At 37.1% G+C, this 27541-nt stretch overlaps 1 protein-coding gene across 7 annotated transcripts; it reads left to right on the forward strand.

Moving 5' to 3' along the window:
• LOC132644041 (D-lactate dehydrogenase [cytochrome], mitochondrial) lies at positions 1-27541 on the forward strand. 7 transcript variants are annotated; one of them, XM_060360582.1, is made up of 18 exons: positions 7-454; positions 1676-1775; positions 2157-2257; positions 3124-3172; positions 4246-4338; positions 5343-5457; positions 7927-7987; positions 9920-9956; positions 10027-10088; positions 10807-10951; positions 14334-14408; positions 17070-17178; positions 18934-19043; positions 20124-20186; positions 21517-21596; positions 21708-21838; positions 22689-22732; positions 27233-27541. In XM_060360582.1, the coding sequence occupies exons 1-18, from the start codon at positions 222-224 to the stop codon at positions 27350-27352; spliced, it is 1728 nt and encodes a 575-aa protein (XP_060216565.1). In that variant the 5' UTR covers positions 7-221; the 3' UTR covers positions 27353-27541. The 7 variants fall into 7 exon arrangements, 6 of the variants coding, with proteins under 6 accessions (XP_060216570.1, XP_060216565.1, XP_060216566.1 ...); XM_060360583.1 differs by having other exon boundaries at positions 5343-5433; XM_060360584.1 differs by having other exon boundaries at positions 8-454; positions 10807-10903.

Raw genomic sequence — 27541 nt, forward strand, 5'->3', positions numbered from 1 at the left:
CCAAATTAGCCCAACACTTAACCCACTGTGCCAAATTCCCTTTATTATCCAACATAAACTGAACCAATATTTTTGGACCAACACCAAATCTTTGGACAATTTATTATCAAACGTAGACTTCACCCATATAATTGGACCAACACCAAATCTTCGACAATTTATTATCAAGCATAAACTGAACCAAGAAAACCGAATTGTTGTTTGTACAATAACATTTGGCCATGGCTTTCTCTTCATTGTTATCTCGTTTACGATCCTGCTCAAAACCCTTTTGCAATAATCTAAGAACTTCAATTATCCAAAGACCCCATAATCCATCTAGCCTTATAGAGCCAGTAATTTGCTCAAGAAACGGGAAAACTCCATTATGGTTTGCTTCTTTAATCCCTTTAGCCTTTGCTGTCTCTGCTGGTTCACTCTCTCTCAATGATGCTCCACTTTCTGACCCAAAAAGGTAGTCTTTTTTTTGTGAGAAAATTACCCTCTATGTCTATTTTTTAAACTATTTAAGCCATGTAGCACATACTTTGGGTATAAACACCGGATTTAGTCCATATTTGTGTATAAACACCTTTTATACACTATTATACAAGGTTGATACATTATGTATAATGCTGTATAATATTGTATAATGCTGAATAATATTGTATATTCAGCTACGTGGCGTAAATATTTTCAGAAGTGGTATATTTTTGAAATATCCCCATTTTTGTTGATAAATTAGTAATGCCATAAATATTTTCTTGAAGTAGAATTATTGCCCCAGTGTGTCATGCTTTCTGTAGTATTTTGCCATGGCTTCTTCATTTCCGCTACTTTCTTTTCCAAACTGCTTTGAACTGTTTTTCCTCGACTCGAGGGTCTATCGAAAACAACCTCTCTACCTCCTAGGTAGAGGTGTAAGGTGTGCGTACACTCTACCATCCCTAGACCCCACTCTGTGAGATTACACTGGGTATGTTGTTGTTGTTGTTGTAGAATTATTACCCCAATGGTGGTGTGTTTAACAATTGGAAAGAGCGGACCTTTCTTTTGGGTTTTCTTAAATTTGAGTTTTTTTTTTTTTTTTTTTCTGATTATGTATGTTGGATATAAAGGGAAATTAGTATAATGATGGTTTTAACTATTGGAAAGAATGATACTACTTCTTTTGGTTTACATTTGTTAGTCTATTTGATAAATTAGTCATGCCATTGATTTTTTTTCTCTTGAAATGTGTTTATTATCTGAGATTCTACTCATTTTTTGTGGTTTAACAATTTGGAAATTTTATTTTTATTAAAGCTTATATATGAATAATCCGTGTGGATCATTAGTTATATTAAAACAATGTTGGTTATTGAAAAGAATGACACTTGTTTTTTGTTTCTATTCAAATTGAGCTTGTATGGGGAAGTCATGTTGGAAAATAAGAAAGTCACATGCTTTGAGCTAGATTTTGCAGCCTTTGGATATTCACGGGTTATGTAGAATGTATGAGGTTTGATTGGAATGAGATGAACCTCAATGGAGTGAGATGGTTACAGATGATGCCTATAGTAGACCTCAATTGATTAGGGATTGAGGCATTGTTGACTTGATTGATTAGTGAAATGGGTCCGGGAAGATATAAATCTTTATCCTTCATATGATTTAGATATGTGGACTTATTGATTTTCTTTTATGTGTTTGGTAGTGTGAAAATTGGTGGCAAAGGTAGCACAGATTATGCCGTGAAAGGTTCTCGTAGGGAAGTTCCACCAGAGCTTATAGAAGAATTGAAGGGAATTTGCCAGGTATTATGTTTTAAGATTTTTCTTTGCTGAATTTATTTAATACATATTAAGAATTTGGTCCTTAATTTGCTTCCTGAATATAAGCATATATCATGCTTTCTAATTATTTAACTAATTTAGATTGTCTTCACTGCTAGCCAAGCCTTTTTTTTGGATCAAGTAAAAGTATTTTCGTTCATAAACATTGCCACAACGGCCGTATACAAAGGGTATACCAAAAGATCAAGAATCTACAAACTATGATTCTCTACAAACTCCACCCAATCCTGCTAGCCAAGCCTTATAAATCTCTAGCAGCATCAGATAATATTTAGCTAAGTAGTGGAATTTTATATGTAGTTTTGTAATTGGTTTGAGGTATGTTGAAACAATATGATGTAGGAGAACATGACAACGGACGAAGATGAGAGATATGTTCACGGGAAGCCACAAAACAGCTTTCATAAAGCAGTAAACATTCCTGATGTTGTAGTTTATCCAAGGTCAGACTCAATTTGAACCAAAGTTACTATTCTAATTTCTTTGCTTCCGATGTGGGATGTATTTCAACTCCTTGTTGGTCGCTGAGCCGCTAAAGCAATTTGGTTCATGTTTTATTAGGCCACAAGTTCTATGTACATAGGTATTGTAGGGCATGTTGACATGTGCTTTATGTCATGCTATGTTGCTTGGACTCTCCAAAGATGTTGCCGCACCCGTGTCAGATTCTCCAAAAAATGCACTACTTTTGAAGGATCCGACACGCCCCGTCAATATTATTGGAAGAGTCCGAGCAACATAGATGTCGGGTATTCCCTCTCCACATATCATACAAAAAAAAAAAAAAAAGGGAAGAACAGAGAAAAAAATGATCGGTCTTGAAAGTTAAGAGGGTTTGTCTTCTGAACTCTCCTAGTCTCAAAGTGAACACCGTTGTTTTTATTTGTCGGATATTCTAAGATATTGTTTAGTTTTCCAATTTGACAGTACTTTTACTTTTGCTTACTGTTATCTTCATGGCTACCATGGTAAATAGTAACATGAATGTCTTTCCACTGTTGCATCTCCAAGTAAATGAAAAATTAGATTTTTCACACTCCCGTACGTTTTAGACATGATGTTTTGCAATTTGAACTTAGAAGGATGTGTTAAGTCAAACTATCATATGGTACAGACAAGTAATCAGTGTGCTTTGTATAATACCTTAAATCTTAATACGAGCAAATTTCATTTAAAATTTTTAGCTTTTTCAGCAAGGTGAAGCTACAGTGGTTTTATTTTATTTTATGGTGATTTTATTGTTCATGGTGAAGCTTTTATCTATTGGAAAACATAATGATAATCATTCTGCCTGTTCTCCCTAATGCAGGTCTGGGGAGGAGGTGTCTAAGATAGTTAAGTCCTGTAACCTGCATAAGGTCTGAATTGCTCTGTTCGGACTCTTTAATATCTATTTTTTGCTTTAACTTTTTGACTGAAGGCAATGAATAAGCACTTGAACATTCTCAAGCATTTATCGGTAGATGGAAATGGCTATTTCTCATGTCCTTTACCTGCTGAAGAGTAACTTGAATTTCTTTCATTTAAATGGCATAGATGCTATGTGGTAAGTACAATGAAATACCCTTAGGAGTTATTTGGTAACCTGCATTATGAAAATGCTCCCATTAATAAAATTCTACATAAACAGTTGGGTTTTTGGTTGCAATTTTTGGATTTTGTTGATAATGCCTGCATTAGTTATGCTGTATTGCTTATATTATATTGTGCCGAATTCCATGTGAATAACACTGAGCATGTTAAAAATACCTGTACATGAATATGTAAATGGAAAAGATGCCCTTTATATTATTGCTTGTTTAATTAACCATTTCTTTACATAAATAACAAGATGCCCTTTATGTTATTGCTTGTTTAGTTTTCCATTTCTTGTTATCTTTCATTTGTATAGAGTGTTTTCTGTTGTATTGTTTTTAAAGCTAAGGAATGTATTTAAAATATATTTCATGTTAGAAGGGAAATGGAATATTTAACTTTCCAACAATTTCATATTTTCGTATGCTATTTTTGAATTTCTTTCTAGAATTGTTCTTTATTTGATATTATAAAAATTTATAATGGTAACATTTACTTTATTTCTTAATTATACTGCACTAATCATAATAGTCTTAACTATTATTTCTTTTTGGCTTATGAAACTACAAAATTATGAAATATCTCGCGCGAAAGTGTATCCTACTCCCGCTAGGATAAGTGCTAGGCACTACACAAGAACCAACTAGTCCTTTAGCTTGTAGCCACCACCAACTGAGCTGCCATATTTGTTAATCATCACACCATAATTCAACAGAATCTATGTTTAACTTGTCCATACACCATATGTTCCCTAAGTCAATATCTGTCATAAACCTTGACTACCCAGTTAATTTGACTTTATGCTTGTTTGATTCATGTACATCATCCAATTCAATTCAGGAAATTGTTGTTGCAGGTCCCTGTTGTTCCCTACGGTGGAGCTACCTCTATTGAGGGACACACCTTATCTCCCAACGGTGGTGTTTGCATTGATATGACATTGATGAATGTAAGGGCTTATATTTGAAATTTCATTTATTTACCAATCTATTTTAATTTGATTAGGTCACACAATTATATCACTTCAGATTGATGGATCCTAAGCATAATAGATCACATTTAGGTCGTGATATAATATGGTTCTTGATAGTATCTCAGCGACCATTTTCACATTATGACTTAGCAGTTGAGATTATTCTTAAAATTGTGTTTTCTGAGAGCAGATCGTACTGAAGATTAAGGGATTGGCACTTGCTTTTGGTGTCTTTTCTGCAAAAGACTATTGTAAATTGTAATTAATTGAAGATGCCATCTGGCTGCTCACCTAGGCTTGATACCCCGAAATGTTTGGGAACTTATAGTTGGTGTGCTATATGTTTTATTTTTGGATAATGATTGTTAGGGTCCATCGGTAAACAGTTGAGCTTTAGTGCCTCAATGATCGGTAAGAGGCTCTTCAAAACCATGACTGATGCATTACAGGTAATGAAATACCAATTAGTTACTGAATTGCTGCAGGAACTGCCCATTTTGATGTAACATAAAGAGAACTGTGGAAACTTCTCTATTTATAGTCCACAGGGGTGTATAATAGAAGGGTTAAGTGGATTTCCAAGGTCAGCTTTTGCTGGATACTTTCAGTGGGATTTAGTAATCGATTCTTTTAGGCTTTTCTGAGGTGGTTTGGCCCTTTGCAGAGTCTTCTTTGTTCCACCCTGGTTCTTTTTTTCTTTATTCTTTTTTGGAGATCTTACAAGATTGTTTCTCTTTCGCTTGGAAATTAACCTATTATATGAGCTTGCGAGAGGAAAAACATTTAACTTTGAAGTTGTGAATATATTAATTTGGGAATTCCATTCAACTGTGTCCAGTTTAATGCTGCAATGTCAGTTAAACATGGTGACTGTCTTGGCGGCTGCAGTCCTGAAAAAATTGCTTTTGCTAGGATATTCTTGCGTTATTCGCGGGTCTTTGTAGTCCTTACTTTTCTTTGTGAATCTACTTAAAATGTAGCGTGTTAAAGCTTTGCATGTTGAGGACATGGATGTGGTGGTTGAACCAGGCATTGGATGGATGGAGCTCAATGAATACTTGGAGCCCTATGGTCTCTTTTTTCCCCTTGATCCTGGTTAGTCTTGTTATATTTCTTTAGTTAAAAGTGTTTGTTGTTTTCTCATTTCTGTCACTTCTACTTCCTACTATCTTTTTGAATTAGATCCTTTCTTGGGCTTTAAGATGTTTTCATACTTGTTATTTATCCTTTGCAAGTACTGCTGAACAGTAATTTAGACATTGTGCACCGACTCAAAGTTGATGTTATCCCTATACGTGATTTAGGCATTTGCAAAGTTCATTATTTTTAGCCAAGTAGGAAATGATAAAAGAACTTTGACAGTAAAGTGGAATATTAAGAAATATATATTTTCCCAAACACATTCTATATGCATAGGTTTTGGTATTTAGAGTTACGTAGAGAATAATAAATCTGGGTATGTTAATTTTGTTGTTAGAAAATAATAAATCTACCCCAACGCAATCCGTCCTTTCATATGAGCTTATCAGTTGCCATATAATGATGACAATAAGTGCTCAAAGTTTTATCAGTAAAAGTTGGATCAGACCATGATCTAGTAAATTGTTGTGATTCTTGTGAATCTGGTTGTAATTGCTTTAAATAATTTGGAAAACCACTTTGTGTGCTGGCTTGTAACCAGAAGGTTTCCTTGTTAATGTTCAAGAAGATTGTCAAAGGTGTTTCTGTATTATTCTCAAGAAAAAAGAGAGACCAAGGACATGCTTGGTATGGATTTTCTAATCTAAAATTATTATAAAAGCATGAATATAAATGTTGGTTGACCAAAATAGCCTTAAACTATTGAACGACTTTTATACCCTTACTATTACTACTAATTTTACTAATTATTAATCCTATTTCTATTGAACTACCTCCCTTACTAATTTTACTAACGTTAGTAATTACTAATCCTATTTCTACTGAATTACCTAATAGAACGTCTATTACTACTAACAACGTAGTCTATTACTACTAACTTACTAATCCTAGAAATCAAATATCTGTAGAGAAAAAGAAACGAATGCTTTTTAACATGAGATTTAATAATTAGAAATCTAGAGCAAAAACAACAACCATACAACAACAACAACAACAACAACATACCCAGTGAATCCCACAACGTGGGGTCTGGGGAGGGTAGAGTGTACGCAGACCTTACCCCCACCTTAGGTAGGGAGGCTGTTTCCGGAAGACCCTCGGCTCAAGAAAAAGCATAAGAAAGGTCAGATACGGGCAAACAAATCAAAGCAATTATGAAAATGAAAACAATGAAAGTAAATAAGCCATTATAAACCAACAAATACTCGCAGAAATCAAGAGACAAGAAACTATAGAGCAACATGACTACTCGTAAGAAAGGATAAACGCGACTACCTACTAGCCTTCTACCCTAATATGAGTCCTCCATACCCTCCTATCTAAGGTCATGTCCTCGGTAAGCAGGAAATGCGCCATGTCCTGTCTAATCACTTCCCCCCAATACTTCTTCGGCCTACCTCTACCTCTTCTGAAACCGTCGCTGGCCAACCTCTCGCACCTCCGCACTGGGGCATTTGCATCTCTCTGCATCACATGCCCAAACCATCTCAGCCTCGCTTCCCGCATCTTGTCTTCCATTGAGGCTATTCCAACCTTGTCTCGGATGACTTCATTCCTAATCCTATCGCTCCTAGTGTGCCCACACATCCATCGCAGCATTCTCATTTCCGCCACTCTCATTTTCTGAACATGAGATTTCTTGACTGGCCAACACTCCGCCCCATACAACATAGTTGGTCTAACCACCACTTTGTAGAACTTGCCTTTAAGTTTCGGTGGCACCTTCTTGTCACACAACACTCCGGAGGCAAGCCTTCATTTCATCCACCCTGCACCAATACGGTGTGTGACGTCATCATCAATCTCCCCATTTCCTTGTATAATAGACCCAAGATACTTGAAACTATCTTTCTTCTGTATGACCTGGGTGCCAAGCTTCACTTTCACGTCAGCCTCATGCACTATATCACTGAACTTGCACTCCAAGTACTCTGTCTTGGTCCTACTCAACTTGAACCCTTTAGATAATTAATATAATTATTCATCTTTTTCGACTAATATTCATTTAGATACAGGTGAATACATACAAGTAAAAGTTTATTATTTTAATGCAAATTTTACAATAATTGACATGGAATATTCGTGCAAAGCACGTACATAGAGACTAGTGTAAGAGAAACGTAGAAAAAAAGATTTAAACAAGTTTGGAAGTGCACAACTCTTTCCGTTGTTGCTTATCACAAGAAAAAAAAAAAGGAATCTTTCTGAAGTGATTTATTTAATTCGTGTTGAACGATTCTTGTTTTAAATTGGTCCAAATAAAAAATGACATGGGCTAAGACAATATCCTGAGAAGAAATTATATCTTTTTCCTGTTTTTATCCATGCTCTATTGCTAATTTAAAATTTTGTTTACTCTTATGTACGAAGTCTCTACTCATCTCAGATGATACGGCATTAGTTATGTACTGATATTTGTTTTAGGACCTGGGGCAACCATCGGAGGAATGTGTGCTACACGTTGCTCTGGTTCTTTAGCAGTGAGGTAATTGCTCTGAGACTGTTCCCTCGGTGTTAATCTGATCATTTCATTTGCTGCTGGAAAATGTTCTCTAGTTATATTCTATGTGCCTTCAGAGTTTAACTCTTCTCTCTCTCTTTTCCCAGAGTGTGTTTGGTATGGAGGAAAACATTTTCCAATTTTCTCATGTTTGGTTGGTCAAAAATGTTTGAGAAGTTCCTTAAAAATGAGGAAAATGACTTCCCTAATGGAAGTAGGGAAAGCAAGTCCTATAAGTGACATTCCAAGTTCATTGATCTCCTCCCCACCCACCCAACGCCCCAGCCCCCACCCCCCCTTCCATCCCACCCCCATAGTGTTTTGCTAGATTACATATAAATGCTCTTGGGATAATATTTTGTTGCTTACTTACCAAAGTACCAAACACTAGAAGATAAGTAATAAATTCACTTGTTTTCAAGAAAACATCTTCTAGGAAAAGATTTTCCGTGGAAAATTTTTTCCTTCATACAAAACACACCCTAAGTGTTGTCGCAAATCTTAGAGGTATACTATGATTAACTAAAACATCATGTGACTTTTGTTTCTAGATAAATAGGTATGACTGGATTCTTACTCACAAATTTAAAAGCAAACCATGAAACATTGCATTCAAGATCTGGGTAATGGAACTATTCACTTTGGACTATATGCCTTATATGTGTTAAGTTTCTACATGAGGTGTACGTAAATATATCAACATAATGTTAGAGCTTCAATGTTACATGGTAAGGGCCTTGGCATTGTCGTCAAAAGTTCCTTGCTTGGCCTGAGATAAGAATCGAGACACTATGTGAAAGGACATGTAGAAGACAAGAATCAGCCTATCTATTCCCCCATGCTTGTTTAGTTTCTGTACTGTCTACTCCTCTATATGTCTCTTGAAAACAGAATATATCTGCCATCAACATTCTAACTAACAATTTGCATATTTTATATAAAAAACATTCTAACTAACAATCTTTAATGTCGTGCATTTTCCTGGATCCCGCAGCCCCCACATTCCAGCGAGAGTTCTGATCTTCGGTTACTAAATTGTTTTCTTTCTCCAGATGTCTTCCCATAGTTTATTTTTTCTAATATTTTAATTCATTCTTACATTTCTGTTTTCTGTTTTCTGCTCTTTGTTCTTTTTCTTTTTACTGGAATCTCGTGCTGTAGCACTTCCATGTTATTAAAATATGCACTTGGCATAGAAATTGTTAGTTTATTAGTGTAGTTAGATCATGATAGCTGTTATGTTTATAAAAGTGGTGATGTTCAGCTGTTATGTTTCATAAAGTGGTGGTCTAGTGAGCCCATCTACGAGGGTTTCCATATGGATAAGAATCTTCAACCATGCAGAATGTTTCCATAATCATCTAGACACCATACATCAGGGTACAGACTAGTTGAAACCATAGATTAAACCTTTTGTTTCTATTTCCTACTCTTTATTACTTATTTATTTGTCCGTTTGATGCAAAAGTGAACCAGTCAACTTTTGTCTCGTGTGAATTTGACCCAGAAGTTAGCTTGCTTTAAGAGAAATCATCTGGTGATTCTTGAACAGGAATGTGCAAAGCCGAATTCATTGCATGACAAAACTTGCTCCTCTTCATTGTTCTAAGTTTCCATCTGTAGCAGTCTTCATGAACTGATTGAGCTTCTTCTTGTTGACCTTTTCATTTCTAGAACTAGTAGTAATCTGATTATAGTAATTGATGGTTCATCTTCAGTAGCCCCAACAAGAAAATGCAAGAGGAGGAAGTTGGCTATGCCTGTTGACAGTTTTCGAAAAATTATATCTCAATTTGGAGCAAAATGTTCTAAGTGTGATCTTGTCAATATTTGATTTACAATATCTTGATCTCGCAATCTTGGAGTTACTACTCTCTGGCTTGTTTCCAACTAAGAGTTCTTTCTCTTAGCATGTAGGTATGGTACAATGCGCGATAATGTCATAAATCTCAAGGTTTGTAATGTTGACACCAAAAACCTGTATAGATGGGAGAGCAAGATTTTAAATTTAGTTTCTCTTGCAGGTTGTTCTAGCTGATGGAGAAGTTATGAAGACTGCATCCCGTGCCAGGAAAAGTGCTGCTGGGTGTGTTTGCTTATATCAGTCTCGAAGTTTTGTAACTTGATCTCCTTTTTCTTTTCATTCTGACAAATTGATCTTGTTCCAAAATGAAGAATGAGAATAGGCAATTTGGTTTTCAAAAAGTATGATAACTGGAAGCAAATGCATCTTCTCTGTAATGATAATGCTGTTTGTTTTCATTGTTTGCCATTGTTTCTGTTGATAATTTATCAAATAAGATTTCCACTGTTTTTGACGAGGAAGGTAAGTTCAAGGATTTAGCCTCCAGTCAACTCAGATAGAGATGGATTTCGAACTCCAAAAAGTTTCAGGTTATGAATTTTGAAAGTAGAATCACCGAGATACTGCATGGAGGGAAGTGAGCTGTGCGTGAGAGAGGAGGTATTTGGTGGGATTGAAAGCTAATAACATGGGACACAAATGTTGGAGTTTTCATCAGTCGCGAGTGGGTGGGGAGAAGGGAGGGGGAGAAATTGAGATTATTTTGATGAAGTTTGAAGATAATCTCATGAAAGGCTAGGAGAACAAATAATCCCAATGAAAGAGCTGTCAGTGTGATGATCAATTCTTTGATCTTCCAGAGAGAGAATCTCTTCCTTCTCCCTGGAATTACATTAGCTTTGATTTCATTGTTTTAGTTTTGATATCAGTTACCAATTTTGTACATTAAGAAAACTGTCCACATAGCATTAGTTAAAATTGGTGAAACTGCCTGTTGCAGATACGATTTGACGCGGCTGATGATTGGAAGTGAAGGCACTTTGGGTGTTATAACTGGAATTACCTTGCGCTTGCAGAAACTTCCACAATCGTCAGTGGTATTTTACTGTTTATCCTTTTCCGTGATAAACATGCTCAAATATGAGGTCTGCTCTGCACTGTAACATTCAACTCTGTCATCTATTTCACGTACTTGGGGAATATCTACTTACATTCAACTCTGTGATCTATTCCTTTTGTGTAATTTTGTTAAATACAATTTATGTCATGTTTAATCATAGTTCGAGAGGCTTGAGACAGGAAGATCCATCATCCTCTATGCTGTCCATTTTAGTCATGGAGGTGCTGAATAGGATGGTAGATAAAGTTGTGACGGGTGGATACTTGAGGGGCTTCAATGTTGTTGGGGAACATCCTTTTGTGTAATTTGGTTGAATACGATTTATGTCATGTTTAATCGTAGTTTGGGAGGCTTGAGACAGGAAGATCCATTATCTTTTATGCTGTTCGTTGCCATTATCTTTTATGTTGTTCATTGTAGTAATGGAGGTGCTGAGTAGGATGACGAATAAAGTTGTGAGGGGTGGATACCCGAGGGGCTTCAATGTTGTTGGGGAACATGGTAACGTAAGGGTTTCACATTTATTGTTTGCAGATAATACTTTGGTATATTGTGATGCAGATAGGACTCGGTTGGAAAACTTGGGACATGTATTAACAAGGTTCCAAGTGGTGCCAGACCTTAAGACCAACTTCAAGAAGTTCTAGATCATACTAGTTGGAAATGTGGTGGATATGAGATTCACTCACAGGTTTGAATTACAAGGTCAGCACTCTTCCCATCACCTACCTCAGCTTACCATTAGGTGCTTCAGGAGAGGCTTTTAGGATGACTGAAAAGATTTTTATTTAAAAGAGAAAATGAAGTGTTATTAAGTGCACATTATCGAGCATCTCACATATTTTATGTCTTTTGTTTCATGTACTGGTTAGTGTTACAGAGAATTTTGAGAGACTTAATAGAAATTTCCTATGGGATTCGACAGACAGGGCAAGGAAGTTCATTTGGTGCGATGGGAAACTGTTACAACTCCAAGTGTTTTGGTGGGCTTGGATCTTAAAATGTGAAGGTTTCTAACAAGGCCTTAGTAGGAAAATGTTTATAGGGATTTGGGTGTGGCCTAGTGGTCAATGAGGTGGGTTGAGAACCAAGAGGTCTCAGGTTCAAATCCCAGTGTAGACAAAAACATTGGGTGATTTCTTCCCATTTGTCCCAGCTTTGGTGGACAGAGTTACCTGATACTTGTTGTTGGTGGGAGTTGGCAGGTATCCCGTGGAATTAGTCGAGGTGCGCGCAAGCTGGTTCAGACACCATGGTTATTTAAAAAAAAAAAGGCCTTAAGAGGAAAATGCTTATAGAGATTTGGGATAGAGGAACATGCTTTTTAGTGAGGTGATAGGGGAAAACTGCAGGGTCTTGGTATGGGCTTGGAGGACTAAAAATGTAACCGTGCCTTACGGATGCGAGTTGTGGAGGAACATGTTGAGGGGATGGAAAGAGTTTAGTAGCTTTGTGCCTTACAGGGTGGGGGGTGGGAGGAGGGTGAGTTTTGGGGGCACAGGTGATGCAATATGTTGAGACTTACATTACCAAATATTTACAAAATGTTGCCAAAAGGAGATGACAGTCCTATGAATCTGAGATTATACAAGATGGAGAAGTCTTTTGGGATTTGAGATTTAGGAGGAATTTCAGAATTGGGAAGTGTTAGAACTCCAAAATGTAGCCGGTTTGCTTTATAAACAAGGAACACCACACAATAACCACAATGTAAGGGAGGTGGGAGGTGGGAACGATGGAGTTTTTTTAAGTCATACTATGAGAAACTACTGGATAGGGAGGAGGTTGCATTCCCACATAGATTAATTTGCATCCCTAAGATACCATGAGAAGTGTTCTTCTTCACTTGGTTAGCAACAGCGGGGGTGATTTTGACGATCGAGAATCTGAGGAAGAGGAAGCTTACATACGTTAGTTGGTGTTATATGTGTAAGAGTTCAGGTGAAGACGTCGACTATCTCCTTCTTCATTGTCAGATAGTCTCGAGGTTATTATGGAAAATTCTGTGTTGGTTTGATATATCTTGGGTGATGCCATGTAATGTGAAAGAGTTAACAATCAGTTCAAATGGTACGTGGGAGAGAAGACCCAGGGCATGAAATGTTGCTCCAATATTTCTCATTTGGGTCATTTGGAGAGAAAGAGATAGAAGAGCTTTTGAAAATCTTGAAATGAACTTTGTACAATTGAGGAATAGCCTCTTATCGCTAATTTCCTTTTGGTGCACCCATGAGGTTCCTTTATGTATAGAAGATTAGGTGTCGCTTGTAGAAAAACATATATTTTTGAATAATTTTATGATATTATTACTTTATTAAAACAGTCGTGTTTAATCCAATCTATATATGAATTCAGATCGGTAAACATTGACTGCTATTTGAGATTTCATTGAATATGGATCAGACAAATTTGCCCATGTTTGATGAATATGCAAGCTTCTGTAAATCAAACTAATGGTCCCTGTTCTGGCTATCAAATAAGAAATGGATTTTCTGAAAAATGACTCATTTTGAACTACTGAAAAACTTTTCCAAAATACCTAAGAGACGTTGAAGTTTCAAGTCATAGTGAAATACATTTACAGGTGTCCTTCAAAGCTTAGTTATCTTCAAAAGTTTTTATCAATAATGTCCAGATTTGTTCGTGAAGGGGAGTCTTGGAGCAACGATAAAGTTGTCTCTGTGTGACCGATACGTCACGGGTTAGAGCCGTGGAATCATCCATTGGTACTTGGGTCAGAGTAGGTTGCCTACATTGTACTCCCTTAGGGTACGGCCCTTTCCTCCAGGACCCTGCGTGAACGTGGAATGCTTCGTGCACTAGGCTGCTCTTTGTCCAGATTTGTTCGTCTTTTACTTAATACCTCTTTTGTCTCCAGAAGTCCTAAAACCATGGAAATGGATATTCATGTAAAACTATGATGTAATGGTAACTTTGATTTTTTATTTAATATGACTGGGTAAGATTGCAAATTACATTTTTGCCTGGAGACTTGAAAGAACTTAAGTTAAGAACTTAAGATTACATGTGCCCTGATGCTGTTGAGACATAAAAGAACTTGATAAGATACATACTACCCTGTTGCTATGGAGTCCTGAAAGAACTTGAGTTTCTTGTGGTGTCAGGCTTGCCGGTGAAACTAGGCCTCATTTGTGTGATCGCTGCAATGATAAATTTTTGAAGGCGCTGCTTTTGATCTGTGTGATGTCCCTCAGGAGTTGATGCAATAAATTTGTTCTGTATGACACCCTGTATCTTCATTAAGTTAGAGGCTTAATCATATTTTTCATGTTTGTCTTACTATTAGGCCGGTCTATGTAACCCCATTGTAGAGAGAGTTCTGCGTTCTTATGTTTTGCTGTAAAAAGCTTTGGGTTGAACTCTTCTTTTACATGATATTGGCACAGGTTGCAATGTGCAACTTTCCTACAATTAAGGATGCAGCAGATGTTGCTATTGCCACAATGCATTCTGGCATACAGGTCAGAACTCAACAACTGATATGTGTTAGGATAATGATAACTAAATTCTAATGAAGTTAGTTGGACCAGTCTCCTAATGTATATTCATGATACTGTTCTCTGTATGGCTCCATTAATTGCATTGACAGCTTTCCAATTTGTTGCATGTAAATCTAATCATGCCTTGTTAAATTTATATAAGTTAATAGAAAAGTGAACTAGATTTGTATGGAATTGTCCTTTAAATTTGCTAGAGAAAAGAGAGACATAGTTGTGCACCGATGGGCAATGGTTTTCGATTGTCTACGAGTAAAGTACAAATCAAAGGCAAAGTAGATTAGTGTACTGATAATTCTGTACTGGATGCTATACTTACCTACATAATGTCACTATTTCCAATACCTGTAAATGTACTGGAGAGAATAGATGCTCTAAGAAAGAATTCTTGTGGGAAGGAAACCGTGGCAAGAAAAATATCCATTTAGTTAAATGGAACTCCCTTACAACTAGTAAGAAGGAGGGGGCCTGAGAATCAATAAGTTTTTTTTTTTTTTGAGAATCAATAAGTTGAGCTGTCAGATCAAAGTTAAATGATGAAGTGGTTATGGAGATTTGCTGCTGAAGAACAATCATTATGGGAATAGGTGATTAGGGAGAAGTATGGCATGGAAGGAAAATGGACAACCAAAACTGTGAATGGTATGGAGTCGGTCTTTGGAAGTCAACCGGGAATCTATGGCCTTAGTTCATGAATAAGTCAAATTTCAGAGTACGAAATGGCATGAAGATATCCTTTTGGGAGGATAATTGGCTAGGCCAAGGACCTCTGAATTTGAAATAACTATTTCCAGATATTCACAGTCTGAGTCAGCAACAAGAAGCAACAATAAAGGACTTATGGAATAACCAAGGGTGGAACTTTACCTTGAGAAGATTATGAAATGATTGGGAGATTGACAGAATTACAGAGTTTTAACAATTCAACAGGAATTCAACTTCTGTGGACTGTATGATTTGGCAGGGGAATAAGCAAGGGAAGTTCTCTGTTAAATCAACTTATAAGGAATTTAACCTTTTAAACACAACCAGATTGCATGGTGATTATGCAGTTGATTTGGAAAGTTAAATCCCTTATAAAATTGCTTGCTTTACATGGCTAACTGCAAAAGAGGCAGTTATGACACAGGATGATCTAACTAAAAGAGGATACCAACTATATTTTAAATGCTACTTAGGTGGAGAAGAGGTACAAACAATTAATCATCTCTTTTTGCACTATAAATTGACTGTGCGGTTATGGAGGATCTTCATCATCTTAAGGGGTATTATGTGGGCTATGCCTAGAAGAATACCTGAAGTTCTAGCATGTTGGAATAGAGAAGGTAATTATTCTAATTAGAAAGAGAGATGGAGGATTATCCCAGTTTGCATCTGGTAGACAATTTGGGAAGAGAAAAATCAAAGAAGCTTTGAAGATAAAATCCAGTCATATCCAGAAGATGAAAATGAAGTGTTTAGTTCTTTTCTATTTTCGGTGTAAGTGAAAGTATTTAGACGATCATGAATCTATTTTGATGTTTTAGAATCTTTGTGAGACGGCAAAGGATTAAGTGTTTTCTTCTGCATCCCTCTGTAATTATGTTGACTCCACATGTTTTGTGTAGTCTATATATTAATATACAAATATGTTACCTTTAAAAACACGATATGTTTTCTTTAAGTCATCTAGACACATGAGGTGGATGATGGCTCGGGCAGTGTGAAGTTCATTAAAAACTGAGATAATTTATTATCACATATGAAAAGGTGTATTTGCTTTTATACCACTAGGGCCTTAGAATGTTAGTCGATACAGACTGGGTTCATGTATAAGAGCCTTTACGCCACTTTCTTGAACAATACACAAATATGCAAATCCAATACGCGTGTTACTATTGCTTTTCTTTTTCATGTTTAGTTGTGAAGTATAGAAGCATTTATATCACCGGATTAGCATAACTTGTGTTGAGACATTTTTGCTAAATAGATAGACCTTCAAAGGCAATGGTAAGGTGCAATACCTTTTTTTTTTCTTAAGGAGTATGCTGCTTAAGGGACATATTTCTTCTGCCTGGTAACTGGGTATTTCATTGTGTTCTTTCATGACTAAGTTCTTGGTCAATATTTGGATTTTGAAAACCTCCATGACTAGGTTTTTAGTCACCTTCAGTTTTTCTTTTGGGTCGTTAAATTTTTTGAGACTCTTTTTCACTAATGATTTTAGTAAGGTCTTCTATTTATAAGTAACCTCTTATAGCTTTAGTGTTGCTTGCTCCGAGTATTACGTGTATACTGGCAATGCATGCATCCTTTCATTCCTGCTATATAGTCTTTTCTTCTTTCTTACATGTACTGATGGAGCCAGTGCTTAGTAGCGTAAAACGTCTCCAGTTATCGTCTCTGTGTAAGAACTTCCGTCATTCACATCTCAAGAGGATACCAAATAGTTTAATGATTTTTGAAACTTTATTTTCTTTTCATGCGTCTATTTGCTCGAACTGATGACTTGGTAGAGTTAGTGTACATTTTTTATTTCTTAATTCAGCAATGGGGAAAGTGAGGGGCTCTCAATTTAAGTGTTGGACAATTCAAAGCAGAAACCATAACTTTCCAAAGTAATTATTTTGCTCCAATGCACATTAGGTGTCAAGAGTGGAGCTCTTGGATGAAGTTCAAATCAGAGCAATCAATCTTGCAAATGACAAAAAATTGCCGGAGATTCCAACTTTGATGTTTGAATTTGTAGGCACAGGTGAAGTGTGGAGGTTTGATATAAAAATTCTTGTCTGTTTATTTTTATGGTATGATCATACTAGAACTTAATCGTTGTCTCACCATATAATTGCTTAATGCCTAGTTTAACTTGTGTTATGATCTTTAATCTCATGAGCAGTACTAGAGGGCAGCAAACCAGCATGATCCGTTTTTCTAAAAAACGAAAAAAGAAGTTACAACAGTTGTGTCCGTGCCAGTTCTGATGCACCTTAAGTAATCCACGGTTAGATGATATCTCCCACTAGAACACGTACTCCTTTGTCTGCTAAAACTTAGACAGATCCCTAGCCCTTTTGCCTCTATTGGGGTTTGAACGCTTCTCTCATGGTCTATTCCAACTTCATTGACTGTTCTGCTACAACCTCAGACTTGCATCAGTTGCCTTACAAGAAAATGATTTTCTTTTTATACTCCATAAATGAGAATTTGCTTGCATCTATAGTTCTATTGAGAATTTTGATAATGAAGTACTAGCAGTTACCGTTTGGATGGAAGGATCTGGCCATCTGGGTTTCACATCCACAAGCCCAAGTTACTCCTACTTGTTTGGCTAGACAACCAAATCATTAAATTTCTATTTCAAGTCCAACTCCAAGTGATGATGGTCATGCATTTAGCACATTATATTGATGCACCAGGAGGTGTCATTTAATAGACCTCTCTTGTTCAGTCCAGTTTTGGCTAAGATGATGGACACTCCCTTGTCAAACCACTTATCACCTTTCTATCTCTCCGTTATGGTCCTTGAGATATCTCTTTCAGTTGAACTCATGCAGTATTTCCCCTCTTTCTCACCGTCCTTGAGATATCCCTTTCAGTTGAACTCGGGCAGTATTTCCGCTCTTTCTCACTCGTATTCTCTCTTTCATCTCCATTCTGGGCTCGCCTCCACTGCTCGTCCTCCTCATCCTCCTCCTTCTCTCTGTCTCTCAGAAATCCACTTGCCTTTCTGTCTGTAATACTATCTTGAGTTTCCTAATGCCAGATTTATGTACTAATGAGACTAATAGTTGATACGAAAAGATTTAACATGTGTGCTGTATTTTGTTTTCATTTATCGTGTGTTTTCTGGAAATATATTTAATTTAGAAACTTACAGTACGGAGATCTTATTTTGATGGACTCAGATTTGTCTAATAATTTCTGGGTACTCACTAATCCTAGTCATTATTCAAACAAGTAATTTGAAATTCAACTATGAAAGATTTGTAGTTTATTGATTTATAAATCTGGTCGAACAAGTTCTTTTACAATTTTTGATAATGTGATAGAAAGGTCTCAATAGATGACCATTATGGGTGAAAACTCAAGCTCCTTTCCGAGAATAGTAAGTCAGAAGAACAATTTAGATAAGTCAGAATATAGGAGTGCATATGGACTAATCAGAGTTTTGACAAAAAGTTCCTTTCGACATGTCAGGATGAGTGACTTATTTTTAGTTCCTTTCGACAGGTCAGGATGAGTGACTTATTTTTTGTCTTTAGATGGGATAGGGGGGTTACAACTCATCTGCAGAACGTGTTGAGCTTCCATCTGGCCCTTTTCATGTGTGCCTCATATGCTTACTAAGATTTGCACTCTGAGAACTCATTATTGAACCTGACTGTTGTTTTTCTTGGGGGGCGGGGGTTTTGGAGTAGGGAGGGAATATAGTCAACACACTAACTATACTGAGGCCACTCATCTATTGTTTAACTGGCTATATCCTCACTTCTGTGCCGTTATCTATCAGAGGCATATGCACGTGAGCAAACACAAATTGTTCAGAAGATAGCTTCTGAGCACAATGGTACTGATTTTGTTTTCGCTGAAGAACCTGAAGAGAAAAAGGAACTCTGGAAGGTACGTTATTATCTTAGTTCTGTTTGTTCAATATTATCTCTTCTTGGTTATGTTTCTATTCAATGTTTCTTCATAAGATTACTTTTTCTTCAGGCTCTAGTAACTTTTTAGTGTATGCATTGACACGGATATATCATATGGTATGTGAAGTAGATGGCAGCTAGCAATGGTAACTTCTATAAAAACCCTATTCTTCCTCTAGTGCCAAAATATTGAGAAAAGAATAGGAAAACCTTTTCAGATTTCTAGTCTCATGCTGTGTTGTATGAAAGAAAATATACTGGCACAAGAAGGGCTTGTTTACTATTTTTAGTAACAAAACATTGATTTTGCATCATTTTCTCATTATAGAAAAAAGATTTTCTAACTTCTAGCTAGTAAGATGGAAACCTTTAAACAATGATAAGGCTTCTCGTGGATGGAGCATGCAAATTTTGTAGCAAAATACCCAAGTCATTGATTACTTCTCAGTAATTGAAATTCCTATATGTTTTTGACACCAACTTACATTTGACCAAAATAGAACCATGAAATGAGGAGAAATACATGCAACTCAATACAATTGTACAATTGTAATTTTCTAGTACAATTAATTGAAAATGAGAAAACTGAATTAGGAAATAGGGAGATAGTATTGAGAAAAATAGATAAGGGAATGTGAATTAGGAAAAATAATACCTTAATTGATTTCTTTCTACAATTGTAATTTTCTAGTTCCATGATGGGAAGGTAAAAAGGTATTTTCCCTCATACTCTGTACTGCTCATTTATGTCTCTATGAATTATGAGTTCCCCACAATAGCTCACATGACATGGTAATCTCACCCCTTTGATAATTTGAATAAAGAGGAGCAATATTTATGCTGACCATGCTTCTGTAAAATGTAACCATCATCTCGTGTATGTTGAATAATTTCTCTTCAAATCCCATTTGACTGGTTTTTATGTTATGGAGCTCATAGCAACTAAGTGACCTCAGTGACAATGTGATTCCATGTGGTATAGAAGCCAACTTTTGAATAGTTATTAACCACTCCTTCTGACAATGTTTGCTAATCGAGTGGCTTCTTAACCGTGTAGATAAGAAAGGAGGCACTCTGGGCTTGCTTTGCGATGAAACCTAATTTTGAGGCAATGATAACGGTTTGTTTCTACTGCTACATTAGACTAAAATAAGTTGGCATTATTGAAAACCTTTTTTTATTTTTATTTTGGTATAAAGGACTACTTAATTAAATTTTCAGTATGTAATTACATTAAGCTTTTTTTAGTTCCCCCCCACACCACCACCACCTACCTCCACCTCCGCGCAAAATTGAGGGAAAAAAGACAAGTATTGCTGAATATAGGATTATTAGGAGTTTGGTGCTTTTGCTACCTCTAGAATCGTAATTGATACTCACCCTTTAGTCATAAAGTCAGCTATTAGATGCTGTTTTAATAATAAGATGTTCCTGGAAGCCCCGATGGCTTTGGTCTAGTGGTGAGAGCGCGTGATGTGTGGGTTAGGCGCACGTCACGGGTTAGAAGGATTTCTCGGTTATCAAAAAAAAAAATGATGTTCCTGGAATTGGGAATAAAATCAAGGCAGAACTAGGGTGGAGTCTTGGAGCCCATAAATATTTGGAAAAGCATTCTGCCCATAGCGTCTCAGAGCGTGGTTAGATTTCAGCTTCCTTTTCAAGTATTTCTGTCATTCTGCAGCAGAACACCAAAACCTCCATTCTCTTCTCTTGGAACCTAAATGGTCCATTGGTAATTCTGCATTCATGTTTCTGGCATTCAAAGCCTTCATTGCTTTGAGTGCTGGGCGGATAGTTAAACCCAGGTTTGGAGTGGAAGTTGGCTCGTGTACATGATTATTTGGACTGAAAATGAGCTCCTTACCAAGCTAGGGTGCTGCTAATGGATATTGATATAAGCAATAGATAATTGAGACTTGAGACTAAAGACTAGCTCTTTGTTGTGTTGTTTCTTTCAGTTAAATCCCAACTCAGAAACACTTAAAATAGGTAATTAAAATAGTATTTTCTCATTTCTGCAAAGATTCTTACTTTTATTTGGGTTAAATTTTTTTTTTGATTAAGCACCGGGTGTCCGGGTCTCTTTGAGCCCCGACTAATCCTGGGGGTGCACAGGCCCTCGGCAAGGAGTTTCCCGCAAGTGCACCACGGGTAATTCAAGGTTTTACCCCAGTCCGATGGCCCTCAGAAATTGTTTGCACCCAGTGGGTTTCGAACTTGAGACCTTGAAAGGGAGCACCTCAAGCCAATTACCACCAGGCCAACCCTTGGGTTAAATTCCCTACTCATAATCACTTTTTATAAGGTGATTCCAATAGGAGATGATATATTGACTATTTTCTCATTTTTGCAAAGATTTTGATTTCTATACGCTTCTTAACCTGATATTATTTTCTCGATTCTGTTTATTTCATTTTAATTATCTTAAAACATACTTGGTTTTGTTGCAGGACGTGTGTGTACCCTTGTCACACCTTGCTGAATTAATTTCAAGATCAAAACAGGAGTTGGATGCTTCTCCTTTAACGTGGTATGTCTTGTATGCATAAAATTATTGGACTCTTAACCCATTGGGCATTATGAACCTTAAGAATACAAGTTTGTACAATATATATTTCTCATTGGCTCTTATTTTTAACAGCACCGTCATTGCTCATGCTGGTGATGGGAATTTCCACACAGTAGTTCTATTTGATCCTACCAAAGAGGAACAACGACGAGAAGCTGAGAGGTTAAACCACTTCATGGTCCATCTTGCTTTATCAATGGAAGGTACACATTGCATTTATCTGAGGCTTAGTGATCCTCTTCTTTCCTCTACAATTTCCATTCAACACCTTGTCAAAGGGAATATAAAAGAAAGGAAGTAGTCTAGCTTCATTTTAGTCTATGAAGTTTCAATCCATGTGAAAGCACGATCAGAAGGATAAAATCACCTTGGGCAATGATTGATGTTCTGTTCAGTACATCACTGCAGAGTTTGGGAAGGCTAAGTATAAGCTTATACAGGATTTTAATCTTACTTGGTCTGCTTGTCCAGTAACTGTATCTCCAAGAAAAGTTGTTCGACTGACATTGATCCAATGGGGAAAGAAAGCTTAGCAGCCACACTTTTTTTCCTCCCTTCTTTTCAATAATAAGAATCTTCTGCCTGTATTCAGTCAACCGATTATATGTTTTCCTGGATCTGTCCCAAAACCTATCAATCCAATTGTCGTATTCAAGTTATTTGTATGCGAACTTTGAATATGCATGCTTTTTTTAGCAACTTTTGTAGTTACGGCCATTCATGATTCACCAGAAACTCTTTCTGCTGCTGTTCGTGTGGTTCTATGAGCCTGTTGGGATTGACTTATTTTAGGTGCTTTTAAGCCAAAATAGCTTTTAAGCACTTTTGTGGTGTTTGAATAAAATAAAAAAAGTGCGTTTAAACACTTGTTTTTAAGTTAAAATGACAAAAATAAGCCAAAAGTCATTAGCTAGAATTCCTAACTTATGGCTTTTGGCTTATAAGTCAAAAGCCATAAGCCCATCCAAGCGGGCTCTATTTCTTGATGAAAGTACTATTTCATCTAAGGCATGTGAAATGGTCTTTTCTATTTTAATTCTTTTGCCAACACAGGCACCTGTACTGGAGAACATGGTGTTGGTACTGGGAAAATGAAGGTACAATGTTCAAACACTTTTTGGCTTTTTGATGTGTTACAAATATGATAATGTTAATTGTTCACATAAACATGATTAGTGATGAATGTCGGTTAACCTTACATTGTCTATGTGAGAAAATATAGGAGAAAATATTATTATTGAATTGTGCATCTACGTTATTACATTGAGCCCTATTTATAGACACTATATCCTAATCCTTTTCCACGTAGGATACTATATACAAATCCTATTCCTATTCTAACACTCCCCTCAAGCTGGTGCATACAAGTCATATGTGCCGAGCTTGTTACAGATGTTTCTACTACGAGGACGACTGAGTGGCTTGGGGAAAATATCCGCAAGCTGATCACTTGACTTCACAAATTTTGTAACAATATCTCCGGAGAGTATCTTTTCCCTGACAAAGTGATAGTCAATCTCAATGTGCTTAGTCCTCTCATGAAATACCGGATTTGATGCAATATGAAGGGCTGCTTTGTTATCACACACAAGTTTCATTTGACTGATTTCTCCAAACTTTAGTTCTCTGAGCAACTGCTTAATCCAAACTAGCTCACAAGTTGCTACAACCATCGCTCGATATTCTGATTCAGCACTAGATCGAGCAACGACACTCTGTTTCTTACTCTTCCAGGACACCAAATTACCTCCTTTTAACACACAATATCCGGATGTAGAACGTCTATCAGCGAGTGATCCTGCATAATCAGCATCTGTATATCCAACGATCTGCTCATGGCTTCGATCTTCGAAAAGCAGTCCTTTACTGACTTAATATATCGCAGAATGCGGACAACTGCATCCCAATGACTATCACATGGAGAATCCATAACCTGACTTACAACACTCACAGGAAACGAAATGTCAGGTCTAGTCACTGTGAGATAATTCAACTTACCAACCAGCCGCCTATATCTTCCAGGATCACTGAGTGGCTCCCTCATGGCAGGAGTTTAGCATTCGGATCCATAGGAGTGTCAATGGGTCTACATCCCATCATTCCTGTCTCCTCAAGAATGTCTAAGGCATACTTGCGTTGCGAAATAACAATACATGATGTGGATTGGGCAACCTCAATGCCTAGAAAATACTTCAGTCTGCCAAGATCTTTAGTTTGGAAATGCTGAAAGAGATGTTGCTTTAAATTAGTGATACCATCTTGATCATTGCCAGTTATAACGATATCGTCAACATAAATCACCAAATAAATACTCAAATCTGGAGCAGAATGTCAATAAAACACAGAACGATCTGCTTCACCGCTAGTCATGCCAAACTCCTGAATTACTGTGCTGAATTTACCAAACTAGGATCGAGGAGACTGTTTCAGACCATAAAGTGACCGACACAATTGACAAACCAGATTAGACTCCCCCTGAGCACAAAATCAGGTGGTTGCTCCATATAAACTTCCTTCTCAAGATCACCATGGAGAAAAGCATTCTTAATGTCCAACTGATAAAGAGGCTAATGGCGGACAACAACCATGGATAGAAAAAGGCGGACAACAACCATGGATAGAAAAAGGCGGACAAATACTATTTTAGCCACGGGGGGAGAAAGTATCAGTATAATCAAGCCCAAATATCTGTGTATACCTCTTCACAACAAGGCGAGCCTTTAGCCGATCAACTTGGCCGTCCGGACCAACTTTGACTGCATAAACCCAAGACAACCAACTGTAGATTTAACTGAAGGAAGAAGAATAAGGTCCCAAGTACCACTCACGTGTGTAAAGCAAACATCTCGTCAATCATAGCCTGTTGCCATCCGGGATGAGAAAGGGCTTCACCTGTAGACTTAGGAATGGGGACAGAGGACAATGATGATACAAAGGCATAATGAGATGATGATAACGATGATAAGTTAGAAGTGGTGGCACTGTGACTGGAGATGTAGAAGTAACTGTAGATTCCTCAAAGGTCGGTGTAGTTAAAACCTGAGGTATAGGTATGACCTCAGAGATATCAGGATGATCAGAAGGAGACCTAAAGTAAGGTTGAGACTCAGAAAATGTGGCATCGGCAGACATAAGATATCGACGGAGATCAGGTCTGAAGCAACGATACCCCTTTTGAACCCGAGAATAACCAAGAAAGACACATTTAAGAGAGCGAGGAGCTAATTTATCTGTCCCTAGAGCTAGGTTATGCACAAAACATGTGCTCCCAAAAACACGAGGAGGAAGAGAATATAGAGCTGACTGAGGATATACTATGGAATATGGAATCTGATTTTGAATAGAAGATGAGTGCATTCGATTAATTAAATGACAAGACGTGAGGACTGCATCGCCCTAAAAACGCAGCGGAACATGGGATTCAATGAGAAGAGTGCGAGCAGTCTTAATGAGGTGTCTATTCTTCCTTTTTGCTACCCCATTCTATTGAGGTTTGTAGGGACAGGATGTTTGATGAATAATTCCTTGGTGAGTCATAAACTGTTGAAACGGGGAGGATTTGTATTCTAAGGCTTTATCACTCTGAAAGGTACGAATAGAAACACCAAATTGATTTTGTATTTCAGCATAAAAACTCTTGAATATAAAGAATAACTCAGAACGATCTTTCATTAAGAATAACCAAGTACATTTGGAAAAATCATCAATGAAACTAACAAAATAACTAAATCCTAAAGGTGAACTGACTCTACTAGAACCCCAAATATCAGAATGAACTATTGAAAAAATAGACTCTGCACGACTCTCAGTACTACGTGGAAAGGTAGTGCGAGTGTGTTTCCTAAGTTGACACGACTCACAATCTAATTTGGACAGACTAGACAAACTAGGTACCATCTTTTGTAGCTTGAACAGACTCGGATGTCCTAATTGTTTATGGATCAAGTCTGGAGGATCTGTAACGGAGCATGCTGTGGAGGAATTAGGAGAGGTAAGTGTTAGATAGTAGAGGCCTTGTGATTCATATCCTGCACCAATCACCTGTCTCGTACTGCGGCTCTGCATAACAAAAGAATCATCAAGAAATATTATGGCACAATTTAGGGCCCGTGTCAAACGACTGACAGATGCGAGATTAAAAGGACAACTAGGGACATAAAGAACAGAGTTTAGAGTGACAGAAGATAGGGGATTAGCTTGTCCAACCCCTTTAAGTTTTGTTTGGATCCCATTGGCTAAAGTAATAGCGGGAAGAGACGGTGAATAATCAATATTCGACAAAAGCGATTTATCACCAGAAATATGATCAGAAGCGCCAGAGTCTACAACCCATGATTGGTATTAGAATGTGCGACTGAGGCTACTTGTGGAGATGTCTGCTTACTTGCTCGATATTGAAGGTACTCATTATATTGTTCTTCGGATAAATGAACCCGTTGATTACCTGTGGTGGCAGTCTGAGCAACATGAGCATTCTTGGGTGGTCGACCATGTAGAGAATAGCATACTTCACGAGTGTATCCAAACCTGTTACAGTAACTACACTTAGGTCGAATCGAAATCTTCCAAAACGACCTCTTCTTCGTCGATTCTTCATGGACTGTGATGTTCGGTTTTCTGATCTCCTTATTAATGGTTATGAAGCAATCATAGGACTTGAATTTCCAATTCTCATATTTTTGGAATTAGAAATATTAAACCCGAAAGACATGTTGAATTGAAGAGAGATCACTGGCTTAAATCAGTGATAAAAGCTGCAGAAACAATACTAAACCGCCGGAAAATACTGTTCCGGTGACTGTTTTCTGGCAAAATCCCTGTGGGTGGGGTCGGACTAGATTAAGGATCCGTCTCTAAACACGTCAGAAAATTCAGATTTCTCCGGAAAAAGATGATCTGACACGCCAGAAAATTGACAGAGGTCGTCGGATTAGGGTTCCGACGATCGGAATATGGTAAAAAATCAAAGTTGCAACAGGAATTTGGGGGAACTATTCACGCCGGGATTACTGTTTACGCCGGTAAGTACTGTTCACGCTGAACCTTTTTTTTTTTGGTTCCCGGAGTCGCTGGTATTTTGCATAGCGATAGATATCTCACGAAAGCTCTGATACCATGTGAGAAAATATTATTAGTGAATTGTGTATCTACGTTATTACATTGAGCCATATTTATAGACACTACATCTTAATCCTTTTCCATGTAGGATACTATATACAAAACCTATTTCTATTCCTATTCTAACAGTCTACAAGGTACACCAAAAAAACACTGCATGAATTTATGTTACAGAAGCAAATTCTGTTGATGTTTGATGATCACGACTTTGTAATTATTGGACCTCAAAAAGGGGAAGAAAAGGGAGAAAGGCCAAATGAAAACAAATTTTGTTCAATGCAATAAGGGGGAACTTTCGAACAACAAGAATCGATTTTATTTTCCGACACTCACTAGTCGAACAAAAGGTTTAGTTCTTGGATATTTGAACTTTGTCCGACTTCATCTTTGATTAAATTTGTGTGTCTTGTTTCTTGTTCATCCAAACTAATATCCAGTATCCTAATTTACTAAGACGTTTTATTGCATTGTATTTTCAGTATCTTGAAAAAGAACTTGGGATCGAGAATTTGAGGACGATGAAAAAGATAAAGGATGCTTTAGATCCCAACAATATCATGAACCCTGGCAAGCTTATTCCGCCTCACGTTTGCTTCTGAGATAGCTGTGGCCTGTGTGAACTGGTTTCCTTTTTTTAATTCTTTTTCCTTAATATCTGTTGTGACATTGTATTTTATGTTAGATCAAGTCGCCTCTATATTAGCAGTGACGTTGCTAATGCAGGATGCTAACACTTTAATAAGATCTGATGATTAAATAAGTTTGGTAAGCCGTTGATTTGCAGGAAA

The sequence above is a fragment of the Lycium barbarum genome, chromosome 6, assembly GCF_019175385.1.
Source record: "Lycium barbarum isolate Lr01 chromosome 6, ASM1917538v2, whole genome shotgun sequence".
Taxonomy (NCBI): domain Eukaryota; kingdom Viridiplantae; phylum Streptophyta; class Magnoliopsida; order Solanales; family Solanaceae; genus Lycium; species Lycium barbarum.

Coding starts and splice junctions, on each gene's coding strand:
- LOC132644041 (XM_060360582.1), top strand. CDS start 222: ATGGCTTTCTCTTCATTGTTATCTCGTTTACGATCCTGCTCAAAACCC. Junction 7,988..9,919: donor TCTGGTTCTTTAGCAGTGAG/GTAATTGCTCTG, acceptor CTTAGCATGTAG/GTATGGTACAATGCGCGATA. Junction 9,957..10,026: donor ATAATGTCATAAATCTCAAG/GTTTGTAATGTT, acceptor TTTCTCTTGCAG/GTTGTTCTAGCTGATGGAGA.